We start from the raw sequence: 27,606 nt of genomic DNA, 5'->3' as shown, positions 1-27,606 counted from the left end.
CTACACCTTTTGTGTGGGAAGGGATACTAGGTGGAAGGTGGCTGCCGATTCATTAGGTCACACCAGCCCCATGAACTTCCTCACTTAATCTCTGGCCAAATTCTGAGTAGATAAGCAGAATGTCATCCAAATTCTGACCATAGTCCTATGCATAGACCCTGGAAGGAAAGGTCGGGGGTATGTGCCTCACTCCTCAGTCCTCACTGCTGCTGCAGCTTCTTTTTTTATCTTTCGGAAACATTTTTCATAAAATAATGAAGTAGAGGATGTGAAATATCCAAGGATTCTGTGATGACAGAACACAGCTCTAAAGGCATTTCTACAATATTGGTCGTTTAGTGAGAAGATCGGTCAGCCCTCACACGCACTCCGTTCCCTTTGAACCCCTCGCCTCCCACTCCTCGATCCAGACCAGAGACCAGCTCTCTGACAGATTGATCCCAAGATCAGAGGGATGAAAGAGAAAAAGATCAAAAGGAAGCCAGGAATCACATAGGAAGAGGCGTCCTGATTTAGGGACTGCAAAGCTTGACTGCCATACGTGCTGTCATCTTTAATCCATGGATGTCTACTAGGGGAAGAACTGTGTAGCTCTAACAGAAGGGAAAAATGTTCTATTCAGAGGTGGATTTGGATATAAAGATCTATTTAAGAAGGTGATTTAGCTAGGGTTACCCCAACAGTGAATTTGGAATTGAATTCTGATTCCTTATCGTGTGTGAATTTGAAACTGAAAAGCATAATAAACATAGCAGCCAAGGTAGCTGCTGCCTCTGCTGTGCGTACCCCACCGCCGGGCCCACCCCACCCCCCCGCCCACTAAGGGCAGGGGCCCTGCCCAGGTTACCTGAAGCTTTGAGTCACTTTTTCAGTGGTGACTCAGGCAGAATGACAGTGACTGATAATGTTGTTACTAAGAAAAGTTTTATATGGAGCCCTTGCTCTGGATACATTCGTTCACCTGCCCAAGTCTAGCTCCGTCTTCATCCATTTAGTCACTCACTCAGCAGCAGGCAGTTCTCCGTGTCTTGCATAGGCCAGGCACAGAGCACCGGAGACTGAGAGGCATTGGCTTAGGCTCTGCACAGAAAAACACCCTCGGGTAGAGAGGACATAAAAACCAGCCACCGCAGGACTGGTAAGGGCCGGTCTAGCTATGCATACGATGCCGTGGGGTCACAGAAAAGGGGCCTTGAAGGGGAATCAGGAAGGCAAAGGAAGGCATTCTGGGCTGACTCTCAGCAAGGAGTAGGTTGGCTGGAAGAAAGGAGAGCTAAATGGTTAAGGAGTAGCAAGAGTGAGGCTAAATCCAGAAGTATTGGCAAGAACCAGATAATGAGGGAGATTGGGAATGCTAGGAAGCCATCAAGGGGCTTTAAGGAAGGGATATGCCACAGTGAGAGTAATGCTTCAAATCACCTTAGACCACATGGGTCAGAGGAGAGCAGAGCTCCTGGGTCACACAGCAGACAGGCTCTGCTGGGCACCCGAGCCTAGGTGCTGAGGGGAGTCCAGGGGAGGGACAGATTCCCACACCACTGAGGTAAGGTCTGCAAGGCATGGTTCCTGTCTGAACATGCAGGAAGAGAAAAGAAGGAAGTCTGAAATGACTCCTAGGTCTGGGATGGGTCAAGAGGCTGAAAGTAAGGCTGTTCTCTGAGATCGGGAAAGCTGGGAGGACAGACTTGGAGGTAGAATCTGTAATTAAATTTGAAGCATACTAAATCTGAGATGCTGATGAATAACCAAGCGGAGATAGCTGTTGGCAGTTGCCTGTTACTGGCTGGAGTATAGCAGAGATCTGTGGGCTGGAAGGATATTTGAATCATCAGTGTATATAGTTGCTGAAGCCATATATTTGCTCAGTAACCATTAAGGTCATACGGTCAGGGCCAGCTTCCTGGGTGTGTGATCTGTGCAGTCACAGAGCCACACTCTCAGAAGGGCCCCACGGTTGGTTTAATGCTCTGCTAACACCATTTTAAAGCTCTCATTAAGTTTTAAAAAAGAGGCCCTGCATTTGTATTTATCCCTGGGCCCTGGAAATCACATAGCCAGTCCTATTTGTAGGAGCCCGGCCCCGTGTACATTAGTGGCTGTGGCGCTGAGTAAGACAGACATGGTTCTTGCCTTAGGAGCTTACAGGTTAGCATGGAAGGCAGACAATTAAGTCCTCTGTGAATATGGAGCTCCTTTATTGGAAGACATGTCAGGCTAAGGGAGCATGTAGGAAAGGCCTCTCTACCTGATCTTGGGCATTATAGAGTTGGGGAGTGAGATTGCCCAGGGAGAGGGGTGGGGAGGAAAAATGGCCACCCACAATACCTCAAGAGGCCTACAGAGGTCTGAGAGGGAGTGTTCTGGGACGCAGGAAGGAAACCAGGAGAAGGAACATTCCAGAGGCCAGGATGGGGAGAGAACTGTCCATTGCTGCCACAGAGATGGGAGTGAGGTCGGGGCCAGGGGTCAGAGTAGCGGAGAGGCCGTCAGCGACTCAGGAGAGCAGCTGGGAAGACAGAAGGGCAAGGATGGGTTTACCTCTGTGAGGGGCCCATGAGAGGAGAGGAGACGGAGGCCCTGAGTGCAGGTTATCGTGCGAACCTTGTCTCAGCAGGAGAGAAAAGAGAACAAAGCTGGAGGGTAGGTTTTGTGTTAGGAGAGTGTCATCTGTTTGGTTTGGGCTTCATTTTGTTTGATTTTAAACAGACAGTGTCCGAGCGTGGTTTTGGACCACGGCCAGAGAGAGGCAGTGCGGGGAGAGGCCTGGGGGTACAGAGAGGGAATAGGAACGTAGGGAAGACCCCGGGTGGGAGTGATGGGTGCACTCACCCCGGACAGGAAGAGAAGAGGGGGAGAGCTGTGGGAGCAGACGCGTTTCCAGGTGGGGGCCCCTTGTGGCCCTGTGAAGTCGACCCACTTTACTTGAGTAAGTGAGCGTCTGCTGCCTCTTGGTTCTAATCTTTTCCTGCCTCAGATTCAAGGAAAAGCTTCTCCTAAATGCTCTCCTATGTTCTGTTGTTTGGCCAGTATTCACTGGGCTCCTGCTATGTGATGGGCACCATGCTCAGCATTTGGAATTCAGGAGTGGACCAGCCAGATGAGGCCTCCGACCTCCTGCCCTATGGGTCCTGCAGGAGCCCCTTCCACAGCCTGATGGGCATTGCTGGCACCGCCCCACAGGCCCACGCTGAGACTCCCAGCCGCCACCCTCCTGACCTCTGACCCCATCCTCTCTCTTTCCTACCTGCCTCCTTTTACTCATTTTCTTCTACTTTCCTCCCAGATATGCAACTTCCTAGTTCAAACCTGGAAACTGGAATGCAGGGTCCCCCTGCATGTAGAAAAAGGGAAGACAAAGGGCTAAGATTAGTTTTAAGCAGAATTTGGAAATGCAAGGTTGCCTTAGAATTCAGTACATCGCGGGTTTGGCTCTAGTTCCCCATGTTCTCGGGGCCCTTTTGCTACTTTAAGATTAGGCCCTAACCTAGACCTTCCTTTCAGGTTCTCCATCCTCTATCAAAACCCATACTTCCTATTGTCATTCTCAGCCCATAATTAGGACACAGGCAATTCAGATTAACACACTGCTTTATGAATGGTGGGTATCGCCTTTCCTGATGGGAGGGAGGTAATTGCATTTTACAAGTGGCTCTGGGTTTATAGGAAGGAATTTTTAATCTGTCCTGTTTTGGGCAGCATAGTAAAAGGAAGAGTATGACTGTTACAGCAGAAAGCATCTTCTTTGCAGAGTCAGCTCCCCAGAAATTTTCCATTTTTCACAGCTTCCATTGTTTTTCTCCTAGACTCATAAATTCTCTGAAGCGCCCAAGATTTTTGTTGTTGTCTCGTCCCTTGCCCGCCCCCTCCACCAGTTTCTATGACAGCAGCAACTGGGCTCAGGTGGCAAGGGGGTGGGGTTGCAACAGCTGCAGCCATGTACAAAGCTTTTATCTAAGACAGGGACTGCCTCTACAGGGGCAGGAGAGGCGCCCACAGCTTCTGGATGCAAAGCACAAAGCCTTCCCTAGAGTCAGCGAGGCATCACCCAGAGCTGAGCTCACTGCAGGCATTTCCCGGGTTTGTGGGTCTTCACAGCGGAGTGTGTTGGGCCTTCAGGTCTCTGGCCCCCTGGCAGTAGGGAGCTGTGGGGTTCACACAGAACACAGTGCCGGGTCCACTTCACTTTGCTGTAGAAATGGCAGCTTCCACCATAACCATTCGATGGCTGGAAAGTGACTGTCAGCAACCCCTTTGGAGCAAGAAGCTCTCAGAATAGGCAGTTCTGCCCAGAACAGGCCTGGGAAAGGTGGCTCCATGGTCACTGATCCTGCAGCCCGTCCTTTGGACATCTGCTCTGGGGAGCACTGTTCTCTGAGAAGTCCTTGAGTCGGCAGTAGCTCTTGGGCACATTTTTGGGGGTATATGAATTTCTTGACCTTTAAGATGAGATGAAATTGTTTTTTTCTGGACCCAGGATATTACCCTAGAAACCAAGAGTCTAGGCAGGCATTCTCAGATTTTAATGCACCTGTGACTCTCCCGGGGATCTTCTTACAGTGCAGGCTCTGATGCTCTCATAGGTGAAACCCAACAGTCTGCATTTCTAAAAAACTCCCTGAAGAGGCCAATGCTACAGGCCTGCAGATGTTTGAGTAACAAGACCTGGAGCTGTACTGTACTGTCTGCTGCGTTATACACTAGCCACTTGGACTGCTTAAGCTTAAAGCTAAGCTAATTAAAAATAAATAAAAATCCAGCTTCTCGGCTGCAGTAACCATAATTCAAATGCTCACTACCCACATGTGGCTAGTGGCTGCCATATTGCACTGCACAGATTAAAATATTTCCATTATCACAACAAGCCCTATTGGAGAGAACTAGTCTAGTGTGAGCCTCTGTGGGGTCATTCAATTATTCATCCATTTATTCACTGAGCATCTATTATGCGCCAAGTAGTATGCTTGGTTCTGGGCATTAAGGCACAGTTCCAAACTAGCAGAAGAAGTAGACATAAGCTAACTATAATGGGATGCTCTTAGAGTAAGATGCCTACAATGTGGTGAGGGATCCAGATTTGGTAGCAGTAAACTTTGCCATACAGGTTGGAGGAAAGAGTATACCGTGGGCATTGAAGTACTTATGAGATTGGCTGCTAACAATGCATTTTCACCATTTCAGGGCCATAATCATCAGAAATGGAGAAATCATCCCCATGTCTTCGGAATTCACCCCCGAGACTGAGCGCCAAAGACTTCAGTACCTGGTAAGAGTCCTGTTGATTTGACGGAGCGCCACGGCGACAGGGAGGGTGTCGGAGCTGTTTTGGAAGAGTGCGTTGCTGTTGACATGGAGCGGGCCCACAGCAGTCAAACGACATATGGTATTAACTCCCCCTCACACACCTCCTGGATCACACATCCTGGCTCCGTGTGTGACGATATATCCACCTCCAGGCTGATTTTCTCCCATCTGTGACCAAAGACACGGCGTATCTGTTTGTTTTAATGGGTTGGTACGTGCAGAATGAAATGCAGCATTGAAGAACGCAGATACCATCCTCCTTGGCCCACTGCTCAACTCAAGCAGAGGAGCTCAGCCTGACTCACACGGGGAGGGCCGCTGCCCCAGCACCGCTGCGTACTCAGATATGGTCCAGGGCCCCCTGGGAGAGATGCAGGTGTCAGAAAATCTGCTTCTACCCTGAAAATAAATTCTCCATGTTGATCACCCTTCCATGTAATTTTGAGAGAGCTAAGGAGGGCTGTTTGGTTTTTCAGAAGGAGAATTTTAGCATCACCCAAGGATTATAGTTTTCTGGAAAACAGAGTAGATTCACTTCCCTGTCCTCGAACTCTCTGGGTGGAGTGTTAGGCCTAGAGTCTCACTTCAGTGACTGTGGTTGTCACCCTGGGTCAGGCTGGGGTAGACATTGCTGGGGACTCGCCATGTGAATAGCAGTTCTGTGGCTGAAATATTTTCTTGCCAACTGGCTTTCTTTGTAGACAACATAGCTGAAGTAGTGACCCTCTACTCTTAGGAAAGAATTGATCCAGGTCCCTCAAAAAGGACTTTGCTCATGTCTCTGAATTTTGGCCTGTGTGAACAGTCAGGGTTAGTTTGATCACTGTGGTTGACTTAGAAAGTAGCTGTGCACTTTGCTTCAGTTCCCTTCTCTGTGTTTTGCTTGTGTTGCTCAGCAGGCTATAAGGATTAAATGAAGTAATACATGTAGAATTCTTCTGTGGCACGTTTGGTTATTGTATGATGGATCAAAGTCTTGCCCCTTCAAATCCTCCTGGCCTGCAGGCCACAATAATATTTTTTTCCTTGTTTTTAATTTAAGAATCACTCCTAATATCCCTAAGTTTAATGTATACCTTAGTGTCACTCTTGAACAGTGTGGACACTATTAGCCCTCAGAATTGAGCCTAATACCTGAATTTCCAAAAGGTGAGCATACTGCTTCTGCTCTTTCAGCCCTTGTTCCTAAGTCGTAAAGGTTTCTCTAATAGATGGCTGGAACTTTTCTCTCCAGACAATAGGCATGTAAATGATCTGAACATAAAATACCCTGGTTGTCCAACTTCCTATTCTGTCAGGAGTCTAGTAATGTCTGTTTTGAAATGAACAAATTCAGTAAAAATATTCACATGCTCTACAATGTGAATCTTTGTGGTGAAGTATTAGAGAGAAACGGGAGGTTTATAGCATAAACTGTTGGTAATAATATCAAGTATGAGAGGCAGACAGAAGTGTGAGGTGGGCCTTTCGTAGGCATGAGCTGTGGGCCTCAAGCCCCTCACACAATGTCTGTCTCCTTTCCTCCTGAGTGAAATGTGTGGGAATGCTTCCTGCAAGATGTCCACTTCACGTTCCAAAATCAAAATGAAAAGTAATCCCATAGTAAAGTAAAATACAGTGTGTATCTTATAATTTTTATAACTTTACATGCATCTGATCCATCCATTTTTTTTGGCAACATCAGTTCCCTTGAACTAATTGTGAAACAGTTCAGTGTACTGATAGTTGTAGCACCATTTACACTGGAAGGTTAATGTGTATTCCTTTTTTGTGGGTCAGATCAAATTTTACTCTCAGGATGTGTGAAGAAACATTTATGATAGAATCATGAACACTTCTAGGTCCCTAGAGACTTGATTTGAGCAGGTGTCTGCCATGCCAGGCGGTTTGACTTGTAGAAATGGTTAATGATTTTCTTGGAGGCAGGGAGGGTTCAGAGCCCTTTGTGCATGAACCATGTTGATCCACATCGAAGAGGAATGTTCTTGGTATGCACAGTAGGGATGTTTGGGGATTAGAGACCTGGAAGCGGCTTAGAAGAGAATGGATGTGATAGGCATGCTAATTTTGTTTGTTCTTGCCTCCCGACCTCAGAAGACCCTTCATGCAGCAGTTGCGGGAATGTAACCTTTGTTTCATAAATTCTGGGCAGAGTGATGAAATCAGACGGGATTGAGAGTTTGCCGTGAGCACTTGGAATGTGGCAGGTGTGTGATGAAAGTCTCAGGGGCCATGCACTTCTGCCCCAGCAGCCAGATGGAGCTGGTGTTGCTTCAGCCATGAATGAGCTTGTTCTTCTGTTGCTGGGCTTTTTTTTTTTTTTTGAACCTTTCTAGGGTGATTAAAATAAAATATTTAAGGGGGTCCATCAGGCTAGACAGAATGCTTTGATGGGGTCGGAGCCCAGAGAGGAAGGAGAGTAGTCTGGTTTCCGGGCATTTCTCAGCAGCTCTTGCCCTGATGCTTTGGCCTCCTGCAGACCACCGACCGCCACCTTTGCAACAGTCAGAAGTGGATCTCCCTGAGGGGTGCCTCTACCGCCCTGAGGTGTGAAAGCCCCTCCGTTCTGCGTAGACGTATTTATAAACTCTCATTTGATTACTTTAAGAGGTGCTGGTCTCATCAAACCTTCAAGCGATGTACTTCTATCCTTGTAGGTAATGCAAGTCTGCAGCTGTTGTTCATCAAGGGCAATGTACGGAAGAGATGAAAGTGGGTTTCAAATACACATTTGATACACACAAATGCGGCATTCTCTGAGGTGATTTCTTGCGGTGTCCTTAGAACTACCCCCAGCCTTCTGCACTGAGTCTGGCTCTGTTTGCGTTTCCCTGGTGCTAGGCTGGAAAGGTTTCCTGTGGACAGCTATGCCTCCTGGCTCTCTGGAAGTTCTCATGCTCAAGAGTGATGTCCTAAAAAGCCTGTTCCTTAAGCCTGAACCGTTTAAGACAGGAGACTATAATCAAGGGATTCAAGTGTGCTAGTGAGTAAAAATGACTGTCCTGCTCACCTCAGTATCACACTTAACCTTGAGAGCAGGTTCTTAAGCCTGGGAGTCTGGTTTTAGTCACAAGGGGGCAACTTCACCACCACTCTGCTTTGCTTGATGACTGACTCATGGAAAATCCACTCCAGTCCCACCTCTTTCCTTATTTAATCCCCTTTCACAAAACCGTATATGAGTTCCAGAATTTCTCATTAAAAAACAGCGGGCTAAAGTGGTTTACATTTCTCGTATTTACTACAGGTTTTGTTGATCACTCGCGGGTAACACAAGCCAGGAGATGTTTAGAGCTCAAAACTGGCACCGCCCAGGGTTTTAGAGGCAGAGCTTATATGTATAGGACTGCCCTCGGAGCACTGCTGGGCTTCAGGGAAAGGTCTAAGACATTAGCCCTTATAGTTGAACCTCACCACTTCCAAGAGCCTTGATTTTAAAAATGAATATAAATGGATGTTTTGGTTTTTCTGGGTTCAGAGGAGTCAGAGACTCACTGAAGCACTCTGAGCCTACTCTGCAGATCTGTGAACATGGATTCTAACAGCTGAACAAAATAGCCATGAGAATGTAACCTTAAATTTTCTTCTTTTAAAAAAAAATCAGTCTTTCTGCACAGTTGCTACACATGTATTTACATGTATGAGTATAGATGGACTCCTAAAGCCCCTGTGCCCTGAAACCTCCTGCATAGAAGTTGGGCACAGAAAGTCAGAGCCATCTCTCCATAGGGTCTCTTAAGAACTGATGTTAAGCTACAGAATCAAGATAACATGCATCCTTTAAATATGTTAAAGTTAAATGTACTTTGGGAGAGGTAAATGGAATGCCCTGAGGTTTACTAGGGCAAAAACTGAACTGTCCACAAAATGTTTTCTGTGCTTCAGGTGCCTCATCTGTGAAACAGGGTAATTACAGGACACTCCCAGGATTGATGGGAGGATTAATGAGTTACTATTTATAATGTGCCCACAACAGTGCCCAGATCACAGATAAAATAAAATCTTAGTTTTCAAATCTAACTCTCTAAGAACTTTTTTATGGCCCTCCTGCCATAGGGACTACGGTAGCCTTTTATAATATTTATAAAATGCCATTTGCATATGCAAAGAGATTGAAGATAGGCATTTCCTTTTTGCTGACATGAGTTCTTCTTCAAATGAATGCCTTTCCCAGATATTTACTTGGGAAGAAAAAGCATTAGGCATATGAATATGGAAACCTTTATATGTTTTATGTAATGAATAGATTTACCCCTTACTCTATAAATTGTTGTAGAGCTTACAAATCTAGGCAATTTTGTTTAAGATACCCTTTTTTCATACCAATTTCCATGTGGCAACTTTATTTATCGTAAGATACAAGTTTTACAGATTTAGAGTTATTTTAGGGCCATGTTATTTTTCTTTGGTTGATTAATGCAGTCCCAGATAGAAATTTAATGTGAACCTTGCTTAATGTCCACATAAATGAGGAAGAATTTTATCAACATTCAATTCTATAATGGCTTTTATATATATATATATATATATATATATATATAAATCTCCATACAAACTTGCTTCTTGTTAGTTTGAGATTTTTAAGGACAAACCAAGGCTGAAAGGATTCTTTGTGAAAGACTCCAACCCATATATATCTATATCTCAGCTATTTCACATTTTTTTCTATCATTTTTTTTAAAAACCCAAACCAAAATATTCTGTCCCCGCACCATCAGTCAGGCAGCCAGGCTTGGCTGTGAAGAGCTGCTGCATTTGACCATGAGCATGACGTCAGCCATCACCAATGGCTGGGCTGACATTATTAATTTTGTTTTATTCGTGACCTTAGACTTACATCATGATAAATCATCTTGAAATGTCTTCCAACCCTTCTATCATATAATCTGACAAGGTTTTATCCCCACCAAGGGCAAGAAAGAGGAGCGATTACTCAATTTTTTTTAAGGTTTGTGTTAAACACCAAGAATGTAACTTCCCCTCAAATACCAAGAGGTCCAAACATTTGAAAAACATTAATTTTTCTAGTTAGAGGACATGATAAAATGTTTCCTCTTACGGAATCTGCTCCCTCATTTAACACAGGAGTATTTTTATTTTTCATGTTCTGGTGAGGGTGGAAATGGGAACACCTACTCTGAGAAAGGGTTTGCCAGGCAGTTCCCTCCTGGGTGTGTCCCAGCACAGCGCTCACCGGAAGAAAGGAGCTGGGCAGCCCTGTTTGTGATCGCGGAGGCCAGGCGCGATCCCAGTGCCTGAGGAGAGTGTAGAATGGGCAGAAAAACCGTGCCAGTCATGGTCGCAGGACAAAGTGCTGTGCGGGCCCGACAGTGAGCAAGTGACTGTCCATGGCAGCATGAGCGGTTCTCGCCGACTTACGTCCAGCCTAGACGATACCCTGGGAAGGGCAGCCATAGGCAAAAGCAGTGTGGACTTGGGGTACTGCTTCCCTGGGGGAGCAGCAGTACTGGGGGGGAGGCCCTGACCCCATGGTGGCGGAATGAGCATCCTGGTTCTCAATCTGAGTGCCAGTTACACGGGTGTGGTCAGTCTGCAAAAATTCATTGACCTGTACACGCGTGATACTAGCACTTTATGTACGTTACTCTTCATTGGAAAGGTTTTTTAATACTTTCCCTTTAACTGCACATTAACCTTTGAGAAGGGGCCCTCCTTGGTCCCCGCAGGAGCCCAAGGGGAGGCGGTGGGATAGGGTCCCCAGGGAGGCGCACGCCTGTGGGCTAACAGCCCCACACTGTTCCCTCAGAGCAGCTCTCAGAGCCCCCGCACACACACTGCCTTTGCACCCGCCGTGCCTGCCCACCACCTCCTCAGGTCCTTCTCAGAGTCTCTCTGGCCCCAGCCAGTGAGGGCTCTGCTCTGCCCCTTAGCCCCTGGGGTATCTTCATTTCCACATGCCTCCCTCAGTCCCTTCCGCTAGTTCATGAGCTCTGAACAAATAAGCCTCTTTTTCAGTTCTTTGACTCCCTTGCCCCTTGTGCGTGGCACACACAAGGTCTCATGTGTTAGTTGCACAAATTCCTTGGGGTGGATATCCTAGAACCTGGGATGGTCCATCCATTGGCTGGCACCGCTCACTGGCAAGCTGACCACATGGCAGCAGAGGAACACATTACTAAAAGGAGGAAGCATTTTGTGTTCCCCAGTGGGCAATTTTGAGTGGCCTCAGAGCTACTGTGTTAGTGTCTGGTGCTCAGTCTCCCTGCCTAGCCATCACACACATGTCACTTCCTGGGATCTGGGTTCCTGCTTCCACTCCCTGTTTGCTCCCTGCCTTGTCAGAGTACTCAAAGCTCCTCAAGAGGGTGGAGCCCAGCACCACGTGCTCTGCAGCAAGACACACATGGGTGCAGGTGGCACCCCCACTCTGCCCTAGTGAGGCTTTCTCGAAGGTTCCAGAAGGTGGCTTTTCTTCAGGCTTGCCCCTCCTGCTTTGGCCCCACCCCTCTGCAGATCAAGGGCAGCGTGGCTGTGCCTGCACAATGCTCACAGTGCTCTGGGTCACCTGCCTTGGGTGTGGCCAGGGCAGTGGTCGCCAGGCTTTTCCCAGGAGCCATTTGTGGCACACACATGAACTCCAGGTGTTCCTACACCCACTCCCCTCAACTGAGAGCATTCTGCTTTGTTTTCCTTGAGGGAAAGCCTCAACATTTAGGATAAAAACAGCGGTACAAAAAGAGGTCCATTTTTTATATGGAGCAGCCCAGCACACTTTAAATTGGATTGAATACAAAATGCATTTGTAGGTTTCTAGTCAGCACTCTTATGAAGTAGAGAAGAGACATAACATTATTAGTTCTTAGGATTGCAAATTATCATGGGGTTTTAAATGGTGTAACTGTACCCCACACACATGTGGTTTTACAGGAAGTTATCTATTGAATTACAGAAAGTTAAATCCAAAATGTGGTAACATGTGTTCCAGATTATTTTTATGTGCACGGAGCTTACTTTATTTTTCAGAAGATTGAAAACCATCTTGATTATTTTGTAAAGTTTAGTCACTAAACTGTAATTGTTTAAAGCAGTGCAGAATGTTCTCTGTTCATTCTTCCAGCAAATATTTATTAAGAGCCTCTACTGTGTTGGGGATTATGCTGGGCACTAGAGTGTTGCTAAGGTTATAAAAATAATGAACATATGTAAGTGTAGCTGTTATTACTTGCATTACTGTGCAGATGTTTCTAACATACACATATCCAAATAGCACCATCAAAGAGAAAAGGCTAAACCATATCCAGCATATTAGATAAATAAGAAATGTTTAGGGGAGTGTCCGGGATTTCTGTTTTATGGGTGGATATGGGATCTTAATGTGTACTTGTTCCCATCTTGGATTTTCATCCCATTAAATCCACATTTTTTTTTTAAAATTGAAATATAGCTGATATACAAGGGTATACATTTTTAATAGGCCAGGATCTCTATGAAATGTGCCTTGGGAAGGGTTAGTAGTCATGTAGACATTCCTATGAGCTGCCCAGGGATGAGCCAGGGAGTAAAAACATGCTAGAATTGTCCATGAATCTTGCAAGTTTGGGATAAGGGAATCATTGGGTTTTATTGCCAAAAGGAGCCTCACAAAATCCTGCACCCACATTTTACAGACTTTAAACTTCGGGTATGTTGCTTACATTGAATTTGAAGTGAAACCACTTTTGAGGCTCAAGATTCCAGAATGCTGACCTGAATGATGCTTCTGAATTAACACCCACCACCATGTCCTGAAAAGCTGGGCAGGCCCAAAAAGAAGTTCCTGGATTCCCAAGTCATTGGGAATGTCTCTGCACTGGCCTGTCAAGAGCAGCGGGTGTCAGCATCCCCCACACTGGAGCCAGGCACCTGCCTGTTGGCCTTTCCCAGTGACTTTCGCTCTCCCTCAAATTACTGGAATAAGAAGGGGCAGAGAACTCCTCTCAACAGTTTTCTAAAAGTTAGTTTAAAAACTGGGTTTGCAGAAAATAATTATTTTTTAGTTGTCTTTTTTTTTTTAATAATCCATATTCAGTGGTAGAAATGTTCATAAATAGGGGTAACTTAAAAAGGAAATCATCAGATAACATTTTATATTTTGATGTCCATATATAAACATATGTATACTTAAGACCATATGGACTTGAACATTTGTGCTGTGTGCCCAGCCAGATGTTCTGTATTTGGAGATAGGGCCTTTATAGGAGTAATTAAGGTTAAGGGAGGTCCTAAGAGTGGGGCCCAGACCCGCCCTATAGGATTAGGGTCCTGATAAACAGAGATACTAGAGAGCTTGCTTGATCTGTCTCTCCACGAGAGCAAAGAGGAAAGACCTGGTGAAACGCAGCAAGAAGGCAGCTGTCTACAAGCCAGAAATAGAGCCCTCACCAGGCAGCAAATTGGCTGGTGTCTTATTCTTGGGCAGCTCAGCCTCCAGAACTGTGAGCAATAAGTTTTTGTTGTTTAAACCCCCCAGTCTGTGGTATTTCGCTGTAATCACCCAAAAGGACTAAGACAGATCGTGTGAACAAACTTTCATGAGAATCGTGCAAAAAGATACACTAAAGAGCAGAAATGTGTTTTCCTCTGAAAGCTAATGGGTTTGTGTCCTGTTATATCTTAGCATCTTATTTTTCATTAATCGGCCATCTATTTGTTCTGCTTATACGTAGTTCTTGAGTTGTTTTTTCATCAACACCAGGAACTCCACCAGGTCGGACAAATACAGCAGTAGTGGTATTGAAAGTGCTGGTGAGGGGGAAGCCAACAATTAGGACATGGATGGCAATTTTTTAACAAAGTAAAAATATACTATATTTTGGATGGAGTATGGAATATTCCCTATGGAATACAAATAAACTTTGTGGTGGGCACAGTTGTGACAAAAAGTGTATCATGCAGCATGGGAAGTATGCTGTGGGAATGAGCTAGAGAAGAAAATAACCATAAAGAGCAAAATCTAAAGGTGAACCAGTCTCAGTAGAGAATGAATATCATATGAGAGCTGAGGCACTTTCCCCCCACCTTCTAACATACCTGAAGTTGGGATTATCTGACAAGTGATTTTTGCCGTCAGCCCCGTAGCAGGTGTGCCATGAGTCTTATCTCTTGGCCATGTGCAGACATCTCAAGAGTAGCACTGACTTACAGAGTGGGCGGCCAGCAGCTTGGAAAGAAAGCTTCTTAGACAGAAAAGCACTCTTTAAGCCTCCTTGGGTCCAACTAGTTGTGTGAGGGTTTGGGAAGGTGTGAGTCAGACGGGTTCAACACCACTTCTGAAGCAGTAGTCAGAAGCAAGCTGGCTCTACGTCACTGCAAAGCTGATTTAAGAGCTCCACACCCCTGGCTCTGGGCTTGTTCTTCTCTCACAGACGACTTCAGAAATGCTGCGTCATCGGTGCTCTCATGCAACACAGGCCTCTGTTGTGTGGAAAATATGAACATTAATGATTCAGAGTGAAAAGTCATGAGACCTGTTAGATTCTAAATGTGAAAACGGTTTGGAAAACTACATATTCCTTCTTAAATATACACCGTAGTGATAGATAACAATTTGTCTAAGTTTCAGGGAGCTCTCTCAAAAACAATGAAATAAAAATTTGGATTGGTAAGAAAGCACTGTACATAGTTTAGTAGTTTTGTTTTTTCCTTTCTTAGAGATAATAAAATAATGGTAAATTTAATAAAGTCATCTTGGAATGGATGAAGTATAGTAGCCTACTGTTAGAAAAGGAGAAAGCAAGTTGTTTGTTGAGACCCTGAAAGGCTCCATGTGGGAAGGGTCTACAAATATCACAGGTGACACAGAATTTAAAGCCCTTTGACCTGCTCATCCTCAGAGGGAGAGGGGAGGTGGCCCCTGCAGGTAGTGAGCTGCTGAGGAGTTCCCAGCTGGCCTGCAGACTTCCGCCTCTGCGGGTCCTCCTGTACAGCTGTGCAGGCAAACGTGTACCAGCAGAAAGGGCCTAGGGTGTCTGGTTAAAGCACCGTCACATGCCACTCATACTCCGATTAGGAGGCAAAGCATCTGGAACTCTGCACACTTATGCCTCTTGATCACTTGGGTTTGTGAAGAAATGTACTTAGGATCCTGTGTGTTAATAACATATATGTGTGCCCTGTACCTACATTTATACACACACTCATTTATATATACCTGAGTCTTATATATAGATCTGTGTATATATGACATTGCTCACATATGCTCGTATTTGTACATATTTGTACATATTTTATACATATTTGTACATATTTTACACATTTTCACATATTTTTACTTTTTAAAAATACATCAGCTCTTCCCATGTCATTACATAGTCTCTACAGAATCATTGTAAAAGGTAATACAGAACTCGCTTGTACAGCTTTATGCTGGTTTATTTAATTACTTATATTATTAAATGGTTTCTTCTGGCTACTTTAAGAACGTCCTTGTAGCCAAGCTGTGTGCAGATCTGTAATCTTTTGTTAACTGGATCCTCATGGGTACATGTTGTGCTTCAGACTTTGCTTGGTCCTGAAGCAAGATCACAGGCCTTTTGTTGCCCACCGTTTTTGGTACTGTGTGTGCAGATTAAAGGGCCAACGTATGGGTTAGGATGGCAGTTGTGGGCATGGTATTAGCCTCAGGCTCCAGGATCCGCACGGTTCTGGATGTCTTGAGCTGGGTATCTTAACCTCTCTGGGCCTTAATTCCCTCATTGGTAAACTGCATCTGTGACACACATTTTGTAGGACTGCTGAGGTAGTAATCAAAGGTGTATTAAGTGCCTGGTGTCTGGGGTGGGTGGGGGATACAGACAAAATCTCCACGCTGATGCAGTCCCAGTTCTGAGAGACGTTGAAGGAAACAGTAGATGCTGCTGTTCTTTGACTACTAAGCCTCTGTTTCCTAGTTTTTGTGGGTGGACCAAAATAGAGGAGAGGAATGAAATAGTACCTCACTGTGAGGACAACTGGTTTCCCAGGCGTGTGACTTGTGCAGTTGCACAGGGCTCTGCACGTGATTTAATGCTCTGATGTTGCCATCTTGAAACTCTTAACGTTTAACAAAGGCTCCATGTTTTCATTTTGCACTGGGCCCCACACATGTAGCCAGTCTGCCCATCAGGTCATTGGCAGTGTGAGATGAGAGCTTACAAAGCACTTTCCCTGGCACTCTGGCTGTAATAGAACTCGGTAATCGTTAGGCGGATGGAAATAATCTTTGACTGAGCAGAGACAACCATGGTAAGTGCGTTAAGGCATCATTTAATTATGAAAACAGTGTGAGTTAATCTCATCATACAGATAAACTGAGGCCCAGCAAGTTAAATCACACAGCTCATAAATACGGAGCTTGGATTCAAACCCAAGTCCACCTCACCCAAAGCCTGCGCCTTTGACCCATCCTATTAAGTATTAATTCCTTTTCTTCCTTGTCAGGGAGCCTCTCAATAAAAACCAGTTTTTCAGAGCCCTTGATACCCATCAGCAGCCAGTGCCTCATCCCCAGAAGAGGTTTCAGAGCCCCTCAAAGGTGACCCCAACTTCCACCAGACCTGGACCTGGAGCCTGCTGAGGCCACAGCAGACAGGACAGACAGGTGCCCTCTTGAGTCCTGTCCTGTCGTGTCCCCAGGCCTACTCAGATTCTCCAGCTCAGGGTTGCATTATCTGGCCAAATCTGACCAGCCTGGTAACAATACAGTATGCTTCCTTTGACCCTTGGTGCATTTAGCTTATGATGACTAACGTCCAGCTAATACCTCCAAACCTCCACGGGACTCAGTGGGAGACCTGCTGGTGTCAGGTCCTGGGGAGACTGGGAGATGCGTATTTCTGTAGAGCGAGGATGTTGCCATCTGTCTTGTGGCAAGAATCCCTTGTTTTCCTGCAGTGCCAGGCCTTGATTTGCTCTGCCCACTCATTTCTCTGCCAAAAAGAGAGGGTGAGAGAGATCATTCCACCATGCTGCTAGTAAGCAGGCATACGGCTTAGGAACCCCAGTGCCGGTTTGCATACTGTGTGTGGCCTCTGAGCAGAGAAGTTAATACTTGCGCTTTCCATCTCTTGGATAGCTGGGTTTGAATTTTAAGGTGACAATGAGACTGTTTGTTGTTCCAAAGCAGTTCCCTACGTGGCTGTTGGCTCAAGACTTTTGTAGTGTGAACAGAGATTTGGGGGAGGGGAAGAAGCCATCTGCTCTGGAATAGTCTTCCAATTACACGATCGAATTACTGCAGAGTGAAATGGAAGGAGTCCAACAGCAGGTTCCTGTCTGGTGTTTCCAGTACCCACCCTCACTCAGGCCATCGTGTTGGTATGGAGACTCACATGCAGGTTTCCAAGGCAAGACCCTGATCACTAGGATTATGAGCCAGAGTTGAGCAGAGAAAGCCAAGGAGGAGTCAGGGCAACTTTCTGGCTTCATCAACATGCCATTCAGGAAATGAAACCATCTTGAGTTTGAATTACACAGTGAACTTTTGGAGCAACTCGGTCTCTTTTCCTTATGACTTTAGTGATATGTATCTTCAATTACAGTTAACTAATATCAAATGAAAAAGGTACATGCCTTTATAAATTAAGTTGATGATTTTTATTTGCTAATACTCTGTTTGTATTTAGATTCTTAAATCTATTTATTTCCCTTAAAATACAAGAATGATTTTCTTGTTTGTGAAATGTGGACTGTTTTGATTTGTGAAACATCTTTGGGCCTTATTTTTTCTTCTAAATATATGTGTGTGGTTTTTTTCCCCCCTTGCTGTTAGGCATTCATGCAGCCTCACTTGCTGGGAAATGAGTTCACACATTTGGAGTTTCCAAGGAGAGTACAGAGAAAGGAACTTGGAAAGAAGATGCTCTACAGGGACTTTAATATGACAGGCTGGTAAGAACATGCCTCCCTCTGCCTCAGCACTGCCATCAAAAGCCACCTACTCAGTTTAGGTCAGGCAGTGTGGCTCGAGAGCCGGGTTTGTGGGGAGGAAAGGGGGCCATGCCCGCTTCTCCTGTTTTCACCTGGGTACCAAGTGTTCACGTCATGGTATTTGTTGGCTTGCCTCTCTGCTTCTCTAAGATCCTTCCTGAGGACACCAGACCCCCCTGAAGCTGACATAATTCTTCACTTCACATAGAGTGAGCATTTGGGGGCTTTTAAAACACATTAAACTTGTTGTTTTTTTAGGTCAGAGACTCAAAGGAATGGGCCGAATGGCTTGGATTTGAATCATGACTCTGACCTTTCTAAATAAGCAAAGTTGGACAAACCACTTAACCCCTGTGAGCCCAATTTTCTGTGGATAAATGAAAACATATACTCTTTGAAGGGTTGTTGTAAGGACTAGAGGTAATGAGTGATCTTCATTATTTTATAACATTTCAAATTGAAATTAGAAATCTTGCAAGGGGACATTATATCTTATTCTCCAGACTCACCTATATATAAGGTCCAGGACTGTTTCTCTGGTGGGTCAGTGGCTCACATTGGCTAAGACTGCATCTATTTCTTCCATCTGAAAAGTAAATGTGATAAAGTACTTACACATCATAGGATTGACATGAGGATTAAATGATGGAGCAGTACCTGGCACTTAGCAGTATGGGTAAAGGTTTGCCCTTAGGTTCTCCCATATGGACCAGTGAGTCTCCTGCTAGTCTAGAGGACAGCAGGAGAATGAGACAGTGGACTCTTACCTCACCTTATGTCCAACACAGACAAAGAAGTAGATTCTATTATCTCTTTTTTGTTGACTAAAATAGCTGTAGCAGATGGTCACAGCCCAAATTCCCATGGTGATGACTTCTCGGCTGGGAATCTGCTTCTGGGGTACATACCGTCTTAAAGGAAGATAAGGGGCTGGTCTAAGGCACTTCCAGTTGTCCTTTGCTATCTTAAAGAGGAGTATCCAATCTTCTTCTAAAACAGGGCCAGCAAACTGAGGCCCAAAAGCCCAATTCCACCCATGGCCCCTTTCTATGAATAATTTTTTTAATACAGCCATACTCATTTATCTACATTTGACCTTTGGTAACTTCACATTACAACAGGGCAGTTGAGGAGCTGCAGCAAGACCTATGACCCACAAAGCCTGACATATAAGCCTGACATATGTACCCCAGTCCTAAGACAGGAATGGATTTATTGAACAAGGTTCTCTGTATTTACGGCTCTGAGCTCTAGAGTTCTGGTGTCCCAGTCATTACCCTAGCCAAACTGGGTTTTCTCTGTAAATGCATTTTTTCTTCCATCATTGAAATCAGTCCTTACAGGAAAGTTTAAGGTGAGGGCTACTATAGTTTGGAAAGTGTGGTGGGGTTTGGTCTGGGTTTTGTAGAATTTGGAATGACAGCACAGGCGTCCCAGGTCAGGCACCCACATGACTGTAAACATGTGAAAATAGTAGATCTGAGAGGCAGGAAAATGGCCAGAAAGAAAGGGAGTGTCTGTGGGAAAGCAGACTGAGCTGGTATTGAGGGAACATCATCCAGGATTAGGAATGCCAGGCAGAGAGGTTTAGATTCACTGTGAGAGGCGGTAGGTTACTCTGTGTCCTTCTGAGAAGGACAGTGAATGGTGAAAACAATGATTTAGGGAGGTGGTTCTAAGAGGAGTTTGAAGGAGACTGAGTAGGACCTGCTTTCAAAAAAGTAAATCATGGAAATACATATATGAGGTCTCCTGCAGCAGGGATGGAAGCAGGACACAGAGGAGGAAATGGGATAAACGAGAAAGGATGATTTAGGCTAACAGGTTGGTGTAAGGGGTAAGTCATCAGTCACTCCAATCACCTATTTAAGTATGTGTCTTCAGTGAGTCTGTAAGCCCCCTAGTGGGGCACCCAGAACCTCGTCCCTTGTGACATGTAGTGAACAGGCAGCGGTTATCTATCAGGTGAAAGGAAGAAAAGGGGTGCACCGTCAGAGGTGGGGGGACGGCAGGTCGATGCTGTGGGTGCCTAGTGCTCAGGTAGGAATGAGGAGGTTGCATTTGCGACATGCTGAGCTTAGGACAAAGCTGTTTTTATGGGGTTTTTGTTTTTTATGCCAGAGAGGCAAATTGTATCTTAAGTAGTCAAAACAAACTTGGTAAGCAAATGGCTAAAAATTACATGATATATATATAATTTATGTTTAGGGGCTAGATGACAGCAACTTTGCACACACCCAGTTACTCTCTTTCTTACACACTCACACGTACATACTGCATTAACGTGGTCCTGTGCAGATAGATAAGCAGCCTATATGCAGGCTGCGCTTACCGTGTGGAACTCCGCAGAACGTGCTGGAGAACTGAGGAGCCACAGTACTGGAATGGCTTTGGTCAGCCGTGATTTGCTAATTCATTTCCGCATCTTTCCCCACATGGCTGTTGGCTCTAACTTTGACCATAAGCAGAGATTTATGAACATTTTTGTGTATTTCCTACCTGTCTTTGCTTCTGTTTTGAAAATGAACTTAAGGAAAAGGAGAGCTCTTTATATGTTAGCTGGAAAGGGTTGGAAAGTGTAAAGCCAGTGTAGACCACTGCCTGTGTAAACTCCCTTTCCCAACTTAAAAGAATTCATTTTTAAAATGTTTCTAACCTCTAATGGAAAAAACCTCAGACCTAGCAGTTATTTTTTAGGACTTAAAAAATGTGGGATCATAATTTGTTGCCTTTCTGAGTTGTCTATAGAAGGAGAAGGGCTGGAAAATTAACTCTATGGAAAGGGAGATGAGGGTCTGCAGCTTCTTTTCCCATGAAAGCTTTAAATTACTACCAAGCTGTTGAAATTGATTGAGGGTAGACTGGTGAAAATTTGGAATGTGTCATGCTCAAGGGTACAAATGAGTCCTTACCTACTTCCTCTGTGCTTCATAGCTTCAGAATTAGGCCTGGCCTGAGAACTTGTTTCTCTGAAACCTAACAAATAAAACGCTCACCTGTTGCAAAGCTGATTAATCCTTGTAGTATGTGCCTAATTTGTGGACATTTTTATCTCCCCTTTGCTCCCCACCGACCATGGTAGCACTGAGGCTGGCTGACAGCTACTGGGAGAGCTCAGGGCCAGGCACTGTGACGAGAGCTTTACATGTTCCCTTGTATTTAACAATCCTGTGAACTAGACACATTTTGTAGATGAAGAAACTGAGGTGCTGAGGCTAAGTTGCTCAAAGTCATACAGCTCGTAAGAGGAGAAGCAGGGCTGTGAACCCGACAGCATCAGTGTAGACAGTGTTTACTGCTGTGCTGACCTGCCACATGGGGAATGACTCCCTCCTTTTTCCATTTTGTAGTTGAGCGAATGGAGGTGCAGGGTGATTATTGGGGTGCTCAGCTTCTGCCAATTCAAAGGCATCAGAATACGGCCTGGGACCCAGGTTTCCAGCTCTCAGTCCTGATACAATGCACAGAGCCCACTGTTCTTCAGGGCAGATAAGACATAATTCTTCGGTTTTAAGCTGTGACATGAACTGAAGTCAGGGACCGTTCTCCACCAGGATTAGTGTCTCCTTGACAGTCCTTCAGGGCCCAGGAGGGCAGCATGAAGCATTTCAGGAGCTGCTGAGGCAGTAGCTTTGCTTGTTCCCACTGAGGCCCACCAGACCTTTGGCCACATTAAACCCTGGTGCTTCACACTCGTCACTAGGAGTCTGCATGTGATTTGGGGGCAGGTCCCCAGAAAACCAGATCGCCTCTGCATAGGGAAACTGCCTTCTCTCGTTAGAGGAGCCTCATGCCAGCGTTCCGTGGTATGTCTGCTGCGGGAAGGAAGTGTGGGAGGGTATGTCGGCACTGGGAAGCCTCGTCTCTTCATTAAGGATGCGTCTGCTGCCTCCTGATGGGGATGCTTTCTCTCCCACCCTCGTGCTTTCTGGAGACTGTGGAGCAGCTTGGCAGGCCCAGACTGTGTAGAGGACAAAAGGTTATTGTCATCAGGCCCTTCATAATGAGACCGGTCTCTTCCCTGGACCCCTGCTTCCCAGATAGTCTGCCCAGGAGTTTGATTTACAAAGGCATTTTCTTCACAGCACCCCCAGCACTGAGTCGGTCCCTGATGGGGCCCAGCTTTCACCTTCTGTGCCTGTGTCATTGGTCTTGGAGCCAGACTCCTGGCTTTGCCCTCAGTGAAGCCCGGGCGCCTCCCAGCCCTTTGTGTGGGGCTGCTATTGTGTGATGCACACTCACTGGCAGCGTGAGCTCTGTCCCCCGCCCCCGCTCCCCCCTCCCCCCGCAGCCCTCTGAGCCATCGTGAACCGTAATTTGCTGGCAAGCATCTACGTTACTGAGTTGAAACAATAGTTTCTCACAGCTGGCTTTGTGATGCCAGGTCCCTGCTCCTCTGACTGCTGGTGACTCTTTCTCATGTAAGGTCAATGTTTGTCTTGCTCTGTGTCCAGCCACATGGGGTGATGAGCAAGCTGGGGGCCCAGGAGGACGTTTGTGTGGCAGAGGACTGTAGCTGTACCCCTGGCATCAGGCCAGATTCTCTGGCAGCTGTTCAGGGCTGATGGGATTTGTAGAGAGAGGGAGGGCCAAAGAGGAAGAGAAATCCGTCGTGTGAATCTGAGATTGCTTCCAGATGGTTCTGGTTGTGAGTAAAGTACCAGAATTCTTTCTTTAAACAAAGCTTTGCTAACATTTACGATGGTCTTATTTCAGGGGACAGGCTGGACTGTAACTTGAGATGGCATGGCTTGCTGGGAGGTAGGCTTCTTGGGAACCAGTCCTTGCTCTGCCAAGATTCTGGGGCCTTGGGCAAATCGTGGGCTTAGGTCTCTCAGAATGCTTCCTCTGCCCCTTGCTGCCAGCCTCTGTGTCTCACAGGGGCTGGGCTTTGCTTTGCTTTTCCAGAGCTTCTGGAAAAGATAGATTCCATTAGAAAGATTGCAGAGACGGTAACCTTTCCTTTTTATCTCTTGCAGCCCCTTAACTCTTTATGATTCTAATTTGATGACACACCAGGGTAATTTTCCCTTCCTATATTTCCCTTATAACTATGAACAAATAAGAGGATTTCCCACTGGGAGCAGAGTGGGGGTCAGCCACCATTGTCTCCTTTCAACACTCACTACTCTATTAACATAAAGGAAGTGTTTTCTAGTCCCAGTGCCCCCCTGCACAGTAGCCCTTGGCCACATGTGGCCATTTAAATTTAAATTAACTAAAATTAAATAAAATTAAAAATTCTTTTCCAAGTCACTGTAGCCATAACTCAATTGCTCAGTAGCCACATGTCAGTAGTGGCGATTGAATTGGACAGTGCAGATGCAGAGCCTCTCCATCATTACAGAAAGTTCTTCCAGATGGCACTGTGATCTAGCTAATAGGAAGGTGAGAGTCTGGTTGGGGTGGAGGCTGGTGCAGGGAGTTGTCTGTAAGGGAATATGCCAACAGCAAAAAAAAAAACCAGGACAGCCCTGACAGGGCGAGCAAGTGGGATGGTGTGGCCGCATTCTCTGGCTTCTGGCACTACGACTGCTGGACTCAGAGTTGCTGGGGGATGGGATCCACCCCCTTTTCAGATCGTCAGGGGCATTGTCATTGCATTTAGGGGCCACTTGTTCCCATCGGTCACTCACTGACAAGCCTGCTGGACAGCATGAAGGCCGGCCCGGTTCATCTGCCCCGGTCAGGAGCACACCTCTCTTCCCCGACTGCATGCTGGATTGGTGCCAGCCATTGGCACTTCTGTCCCATTTACTTTTCCTTCAGCTTCCGGAGGAGTATTTCAGACCCTAAGGATCTGATTAGAGAACAACTTCACTTCCAACCTTTTCCATTCTGTTTGGGGTGACCTTTATTCTCAGTCTGCAGCTGGAGCCCAGCTCAGGGATGAGCACCCCAGCCCCACACCACTGGGTTTCTTCCCAACAGTGCCAACATTTTCTGGAGAGAAACTCCCTGGAGGCAGCCGCCCGCATGGTCTGGAGCTGCTCAGTCAGGGTTTACGGTTATTGTAGCTAAGGTTTCTCTCTTGTTCTTTATTGTTCTTCTCAATGCCCTCTGACAGCAGAGTCCAGCAGGCTCACAGCGAAGTGGATAAGCAGATTGAGAAATGCCACAGAATGCTTTATGAAGCCAACTCCTGAGCTGTACCAGCATATACTATAAATTGATTTATTGAATCCAGCCCAGAAGCCCTGTCACAGAAACCCCAGGCTCTGTCCTCCGCAGGACTGCCTAATAAAGCAACCCCAACTGACACTCCTCATTAGCTTTTCCACTGATCCCCAGGCAGTTTTTAAAGTGACAGTGGCCCTCTTTGGAGCCTGAATTTATACATTGACCATGCTTCTGGGTCTAATTAGCTTATCATTATTAATGTTACTTGGAAACCCTGCATTTTCTAACAGCTTGACTCTTGAGTTTTAAAGAGTAATTGGAAAATTCAAAACTGTCCTTCTCCTTCCTTTTGTTTTTAATCACTTTTAGCCCAATCCTTGGAAATTTACCTGCAGATATCTCTGACTAGCCAGCATCTTGGAACACCAGAGGATTTCTCAGTCCTGCCTGGGTGCAAATCCTGACATTCGGATATGTCATTGCCCTCTTGGGGAGGCTTTTTAAACCCACCAAAGAAACATCACATTATAATTTTATAATTACTGCACAAGAATTCAAGCCTTTCCCTAGGTAAACTGGTATTAATTTCATCCCAGCAACTTGTATTTCACAACAATGTTGTGGACCACCTTAGCAGCAATCTGATTGCTGAAAGCGATGTGGAAATCTGACCTTGTAAAGAAAGGAGGGGTTCGGATGTCATTTCAGATAATTTTCACCCCTTAGGTTGTCCAGGATAGAGATCGGCTGGGACGGGGATTAGACAACTGCAAAGTGCCTGTCTCGCAAGTTGCAGTGGGGCCTGGAGCTGAAGTCAGAGTGCGTCAGCCTCACGTGGGGAGAGGCTGCTCCCTGGGGCTCTCAGTGCCGAGATGATGAATGGTTACTTTGCGACATGCATGTTCTGCATCTTTTCAAGATTTGCAGCTCTAGCTGCAGGAGCAGCAGGGAGAGAGCCTGCTATGTACAGCACATCTGACAGTGATAAATGGCTCCTTGCTCCCCCACCCTTCTCTCCACCTCTGCTCATGAGGCCAGTGGATGCTATGAAGTATTTACAAATGGTTGGAAGTGAAGACAGACAGGCTTTGTCAGGCTACTGGGAGTAGAAGGAAAAGAGATGCCTAGCCAGCTTGCTCCCTGCAAACACACACAGGCCAATGCATGCACACATCTCTGTCTGCTTTTATTGATAAATATAGTTATTGTTCCCAAAGAGGCCAAACTACTTTCAAGCCTTTCTCCCTCAGCCCCTTGGAAAGTCACAGCATCATCTGCACCCATTCATACATCCCTAAGCAGAGGACACCTGCAACTTTCCCCAGTGACCATTATGGGGGATTGGACAGTACATGTGTGGTGGTGACTTAGCTCCAAGTCATCTGGGGAAGTTTTAGGATGTCAAGTGCATGCACAAATCAAACAGCCAGGTGCCTTTAGCCAGGGAACCCCAGGGGGCACTCGTTTTTATATTTGGCAAACCTTTCCCATATGTGTATTTGCTGCATATTAGACACCGAGTAGTGGTTAAGAACAGGGATGTGGAGCCAGACTGCAGGGCTGAGTCAGTCCCTAGGTGTGGCTTAGACAAATCAGATCATCTCTGCCTCAGTTGTCCTGTATGTAAATTGGGCTAATGACAGCACCTCATATTAGGATGGCGTGAGTGTGGTAGAATGAATTGAACAAAGCCTGCTGTCTGTGTCTGAGAATATAACGATAGTATGGAGAATGGAGGGTGAGGAGGGTTTCGGCCTGTTATGTGTTGAGATGCTGTTCCTCAAGGTAATGAGAGGCTAGAAACCAAAAAGAAGAAGGAAGGCAGTTTAGAAAAGCAAGAAAGTGAAGTAGGTCAAGGTGTGCTGGCCACTTCCCCGGTGGGTCTGTCTCACAGGTGCTTGCCGGCTGAGCTCAGGTAAGGGGTCCCTCAGCTGCAGAGAGAGAGCCCGCAGTACAGTTGGGAAACCCCTCTGTCCCTCAGTGCTGTAGGGTAGGGTGGGGGGAGGGTCTGCTGGGGGTGGGGAGGGTTGGTTCACATACTGACTTCATATCTGCCTCTAAGTCCTAGATGCTCGACCTCTCGAGGAGCCCCCACAGCCCTCCTGAGCCATAACCAAGGAGCTGGGGCACCAAGCCCCTCCATGGCGGAATCATGTCCCTGTAGAAGGGATCTCATTGACAGGAGTGCGCTCACTTCATAGAGATGACCAGCTGGCCCAGGGACTGGTGGTGTGGACATTATTGAACGATACCATTTTACCTATAAAATCTGTTCTTAAACTCTCAAGAGTAAGAGGAAGTAGATCCTGGAATTTGTGCATAAATAACTAAAAAAAAGATTATAGGGTTTATTTTTAACAGGGAGGCTTAAAGGAAAGGCCTTTTCACTGTGGTAGAAGGAGTGGTTGTTTTTTAAGGGGGAAGACTGGGATTGGGGAAGGTTGTATTTGAACCAAAGGTTTCAAATATGAAAGGAATTTCAAGAGACTGGAGGGCAGGAGGGCAGGACATTCCAAGCAGAGGGCATAGCACAAGTGGAAGCCCAGAGGCATGAAAATCAGATGGCCATTTGGGAATGTGGAAACCAGAGGGAATAATCAGAATATTTTACCAATCCACTTGGAGGAATAGGTTCCACTGGAGTCCTAGAAGCGCCGCTGCTGTCCAGGCATTCACTGTGTTTACTGCATTGTAAGGACTCCAGAAAAAGGCCCAGGGCAGCAGCAGGTGGGGGCAGTTGGCGACTTGGGATGGTCATTATTTGCCAGCCAGTGCAGAAATATTCCAGTGTTTGACATTTCCATATCCACTTACATTGGTATGTATTAGCTTGACAACATTCCTGGTGGTGGCCTAACATGAGTGGCATGTTCAGGAAGTGAGATGGTGTGGAGCAGTGGAGGGCAGTGAGCTCACTGTTGAACTAGGTAGGTCAATTGAAGTCAATTCATGGGGAACTTTGAATGCTGTGCTAAGGATGGCAATAACTAACATTTTATTACCCCACTCTTAAGAGCTCTATACCTGCATAAAACATGAAAATGACACACAGCAGGACAGAAATATAAAGCTGACTGCATATTTAGAAGGACATATGGTCCAACCCTCAGTCTGTTTTTCAGAACCTGTTTTTAAGGAAATTCCAGAGAAGTGAGAGTGCTATGACACTCCAACAAATTTCAGGTACTTAACAACCCTGCCAAAAAAACGTTTTCCTGTGTCCAACCTGCATTTCCCTAGTTAGAAACTTTCACTCCTACCAGAGCTTGATGAAGTTTT

At 45.9% G+C, this 27,606-nt stretch overlaps 1 protein-coding gene and 1 long non-coding RNA gene across 4 annotated transcripts in view; one reads left to right on the top strand and one right to left on the bottom strand.

The window, feature by feature from the left end:
- The window catches only part of PPM1H (protein phosphatase, Mg2+/Mn2+ dependent 1H), a 275,244-nt gene that overhangs the window by 193,581 nt on the left and 54,057 nt on the right, over nt 1–27,606 (top strand). For both annotated transcript variants that reach the window (XR_008992059.1, XM_036894875.2), the window contains exons 5-6: nt 5,179–5,263; nt 18,050–18,168. Coding sequence is in view for 1 of the 2 variants with exons in the window: in XM_036894875.2 (XP_036750770.2) it covers nt 5,179–5,263; nt 18,050–18,168 (204 nt within the window). In the remaining variant the exon portion in view is untranslated. The remainder of the gene's footprint in view (nt 1–5,178; nt 5,264–18,049; nt 18,169–27,606) is intronic.
- On the bottom strand, nt 8,481–19,352 carry LOC130679093 (uncharacterized). 2 transcript variants are annotated; one of them, XR_008992061.1, is made up of 3 exons: nt 18,717–19,352; nt 17,042–17,207; nt 8,481–14,715 (listed from the first exon to the last, which is right to left on the bottom strand). It is a non-coding gene; the product is annotated as an uncharacterized LOC130679093 (long non-coding RNA). The 2 variants fall into 2 exon arrangements; XR_008992060.1 differs by lacking the exon at nt 18,717–19,352 and having other exon boundaries at nt 17,042–17,837.

The sequence above is a fragment of the Manis pentadactyla genome, chromosome 10 (assembly GCF_030020395.1).
Source record: "Manis pentadactyla isolate mManPen7 chromosome 10, mManPen7.hap1, whole genome shotgun sequence".
NCBI lineage: Eukaryota > Metazoa > Chordata > Mammalia > Pholidota > Manidae > Manis > Manis pentadactyla.
The sequence above is the reverse complement of the archived record's forward strand: the minus strand, read 5'-3'. Positions and strand labels throughout refer to the sequence as shown.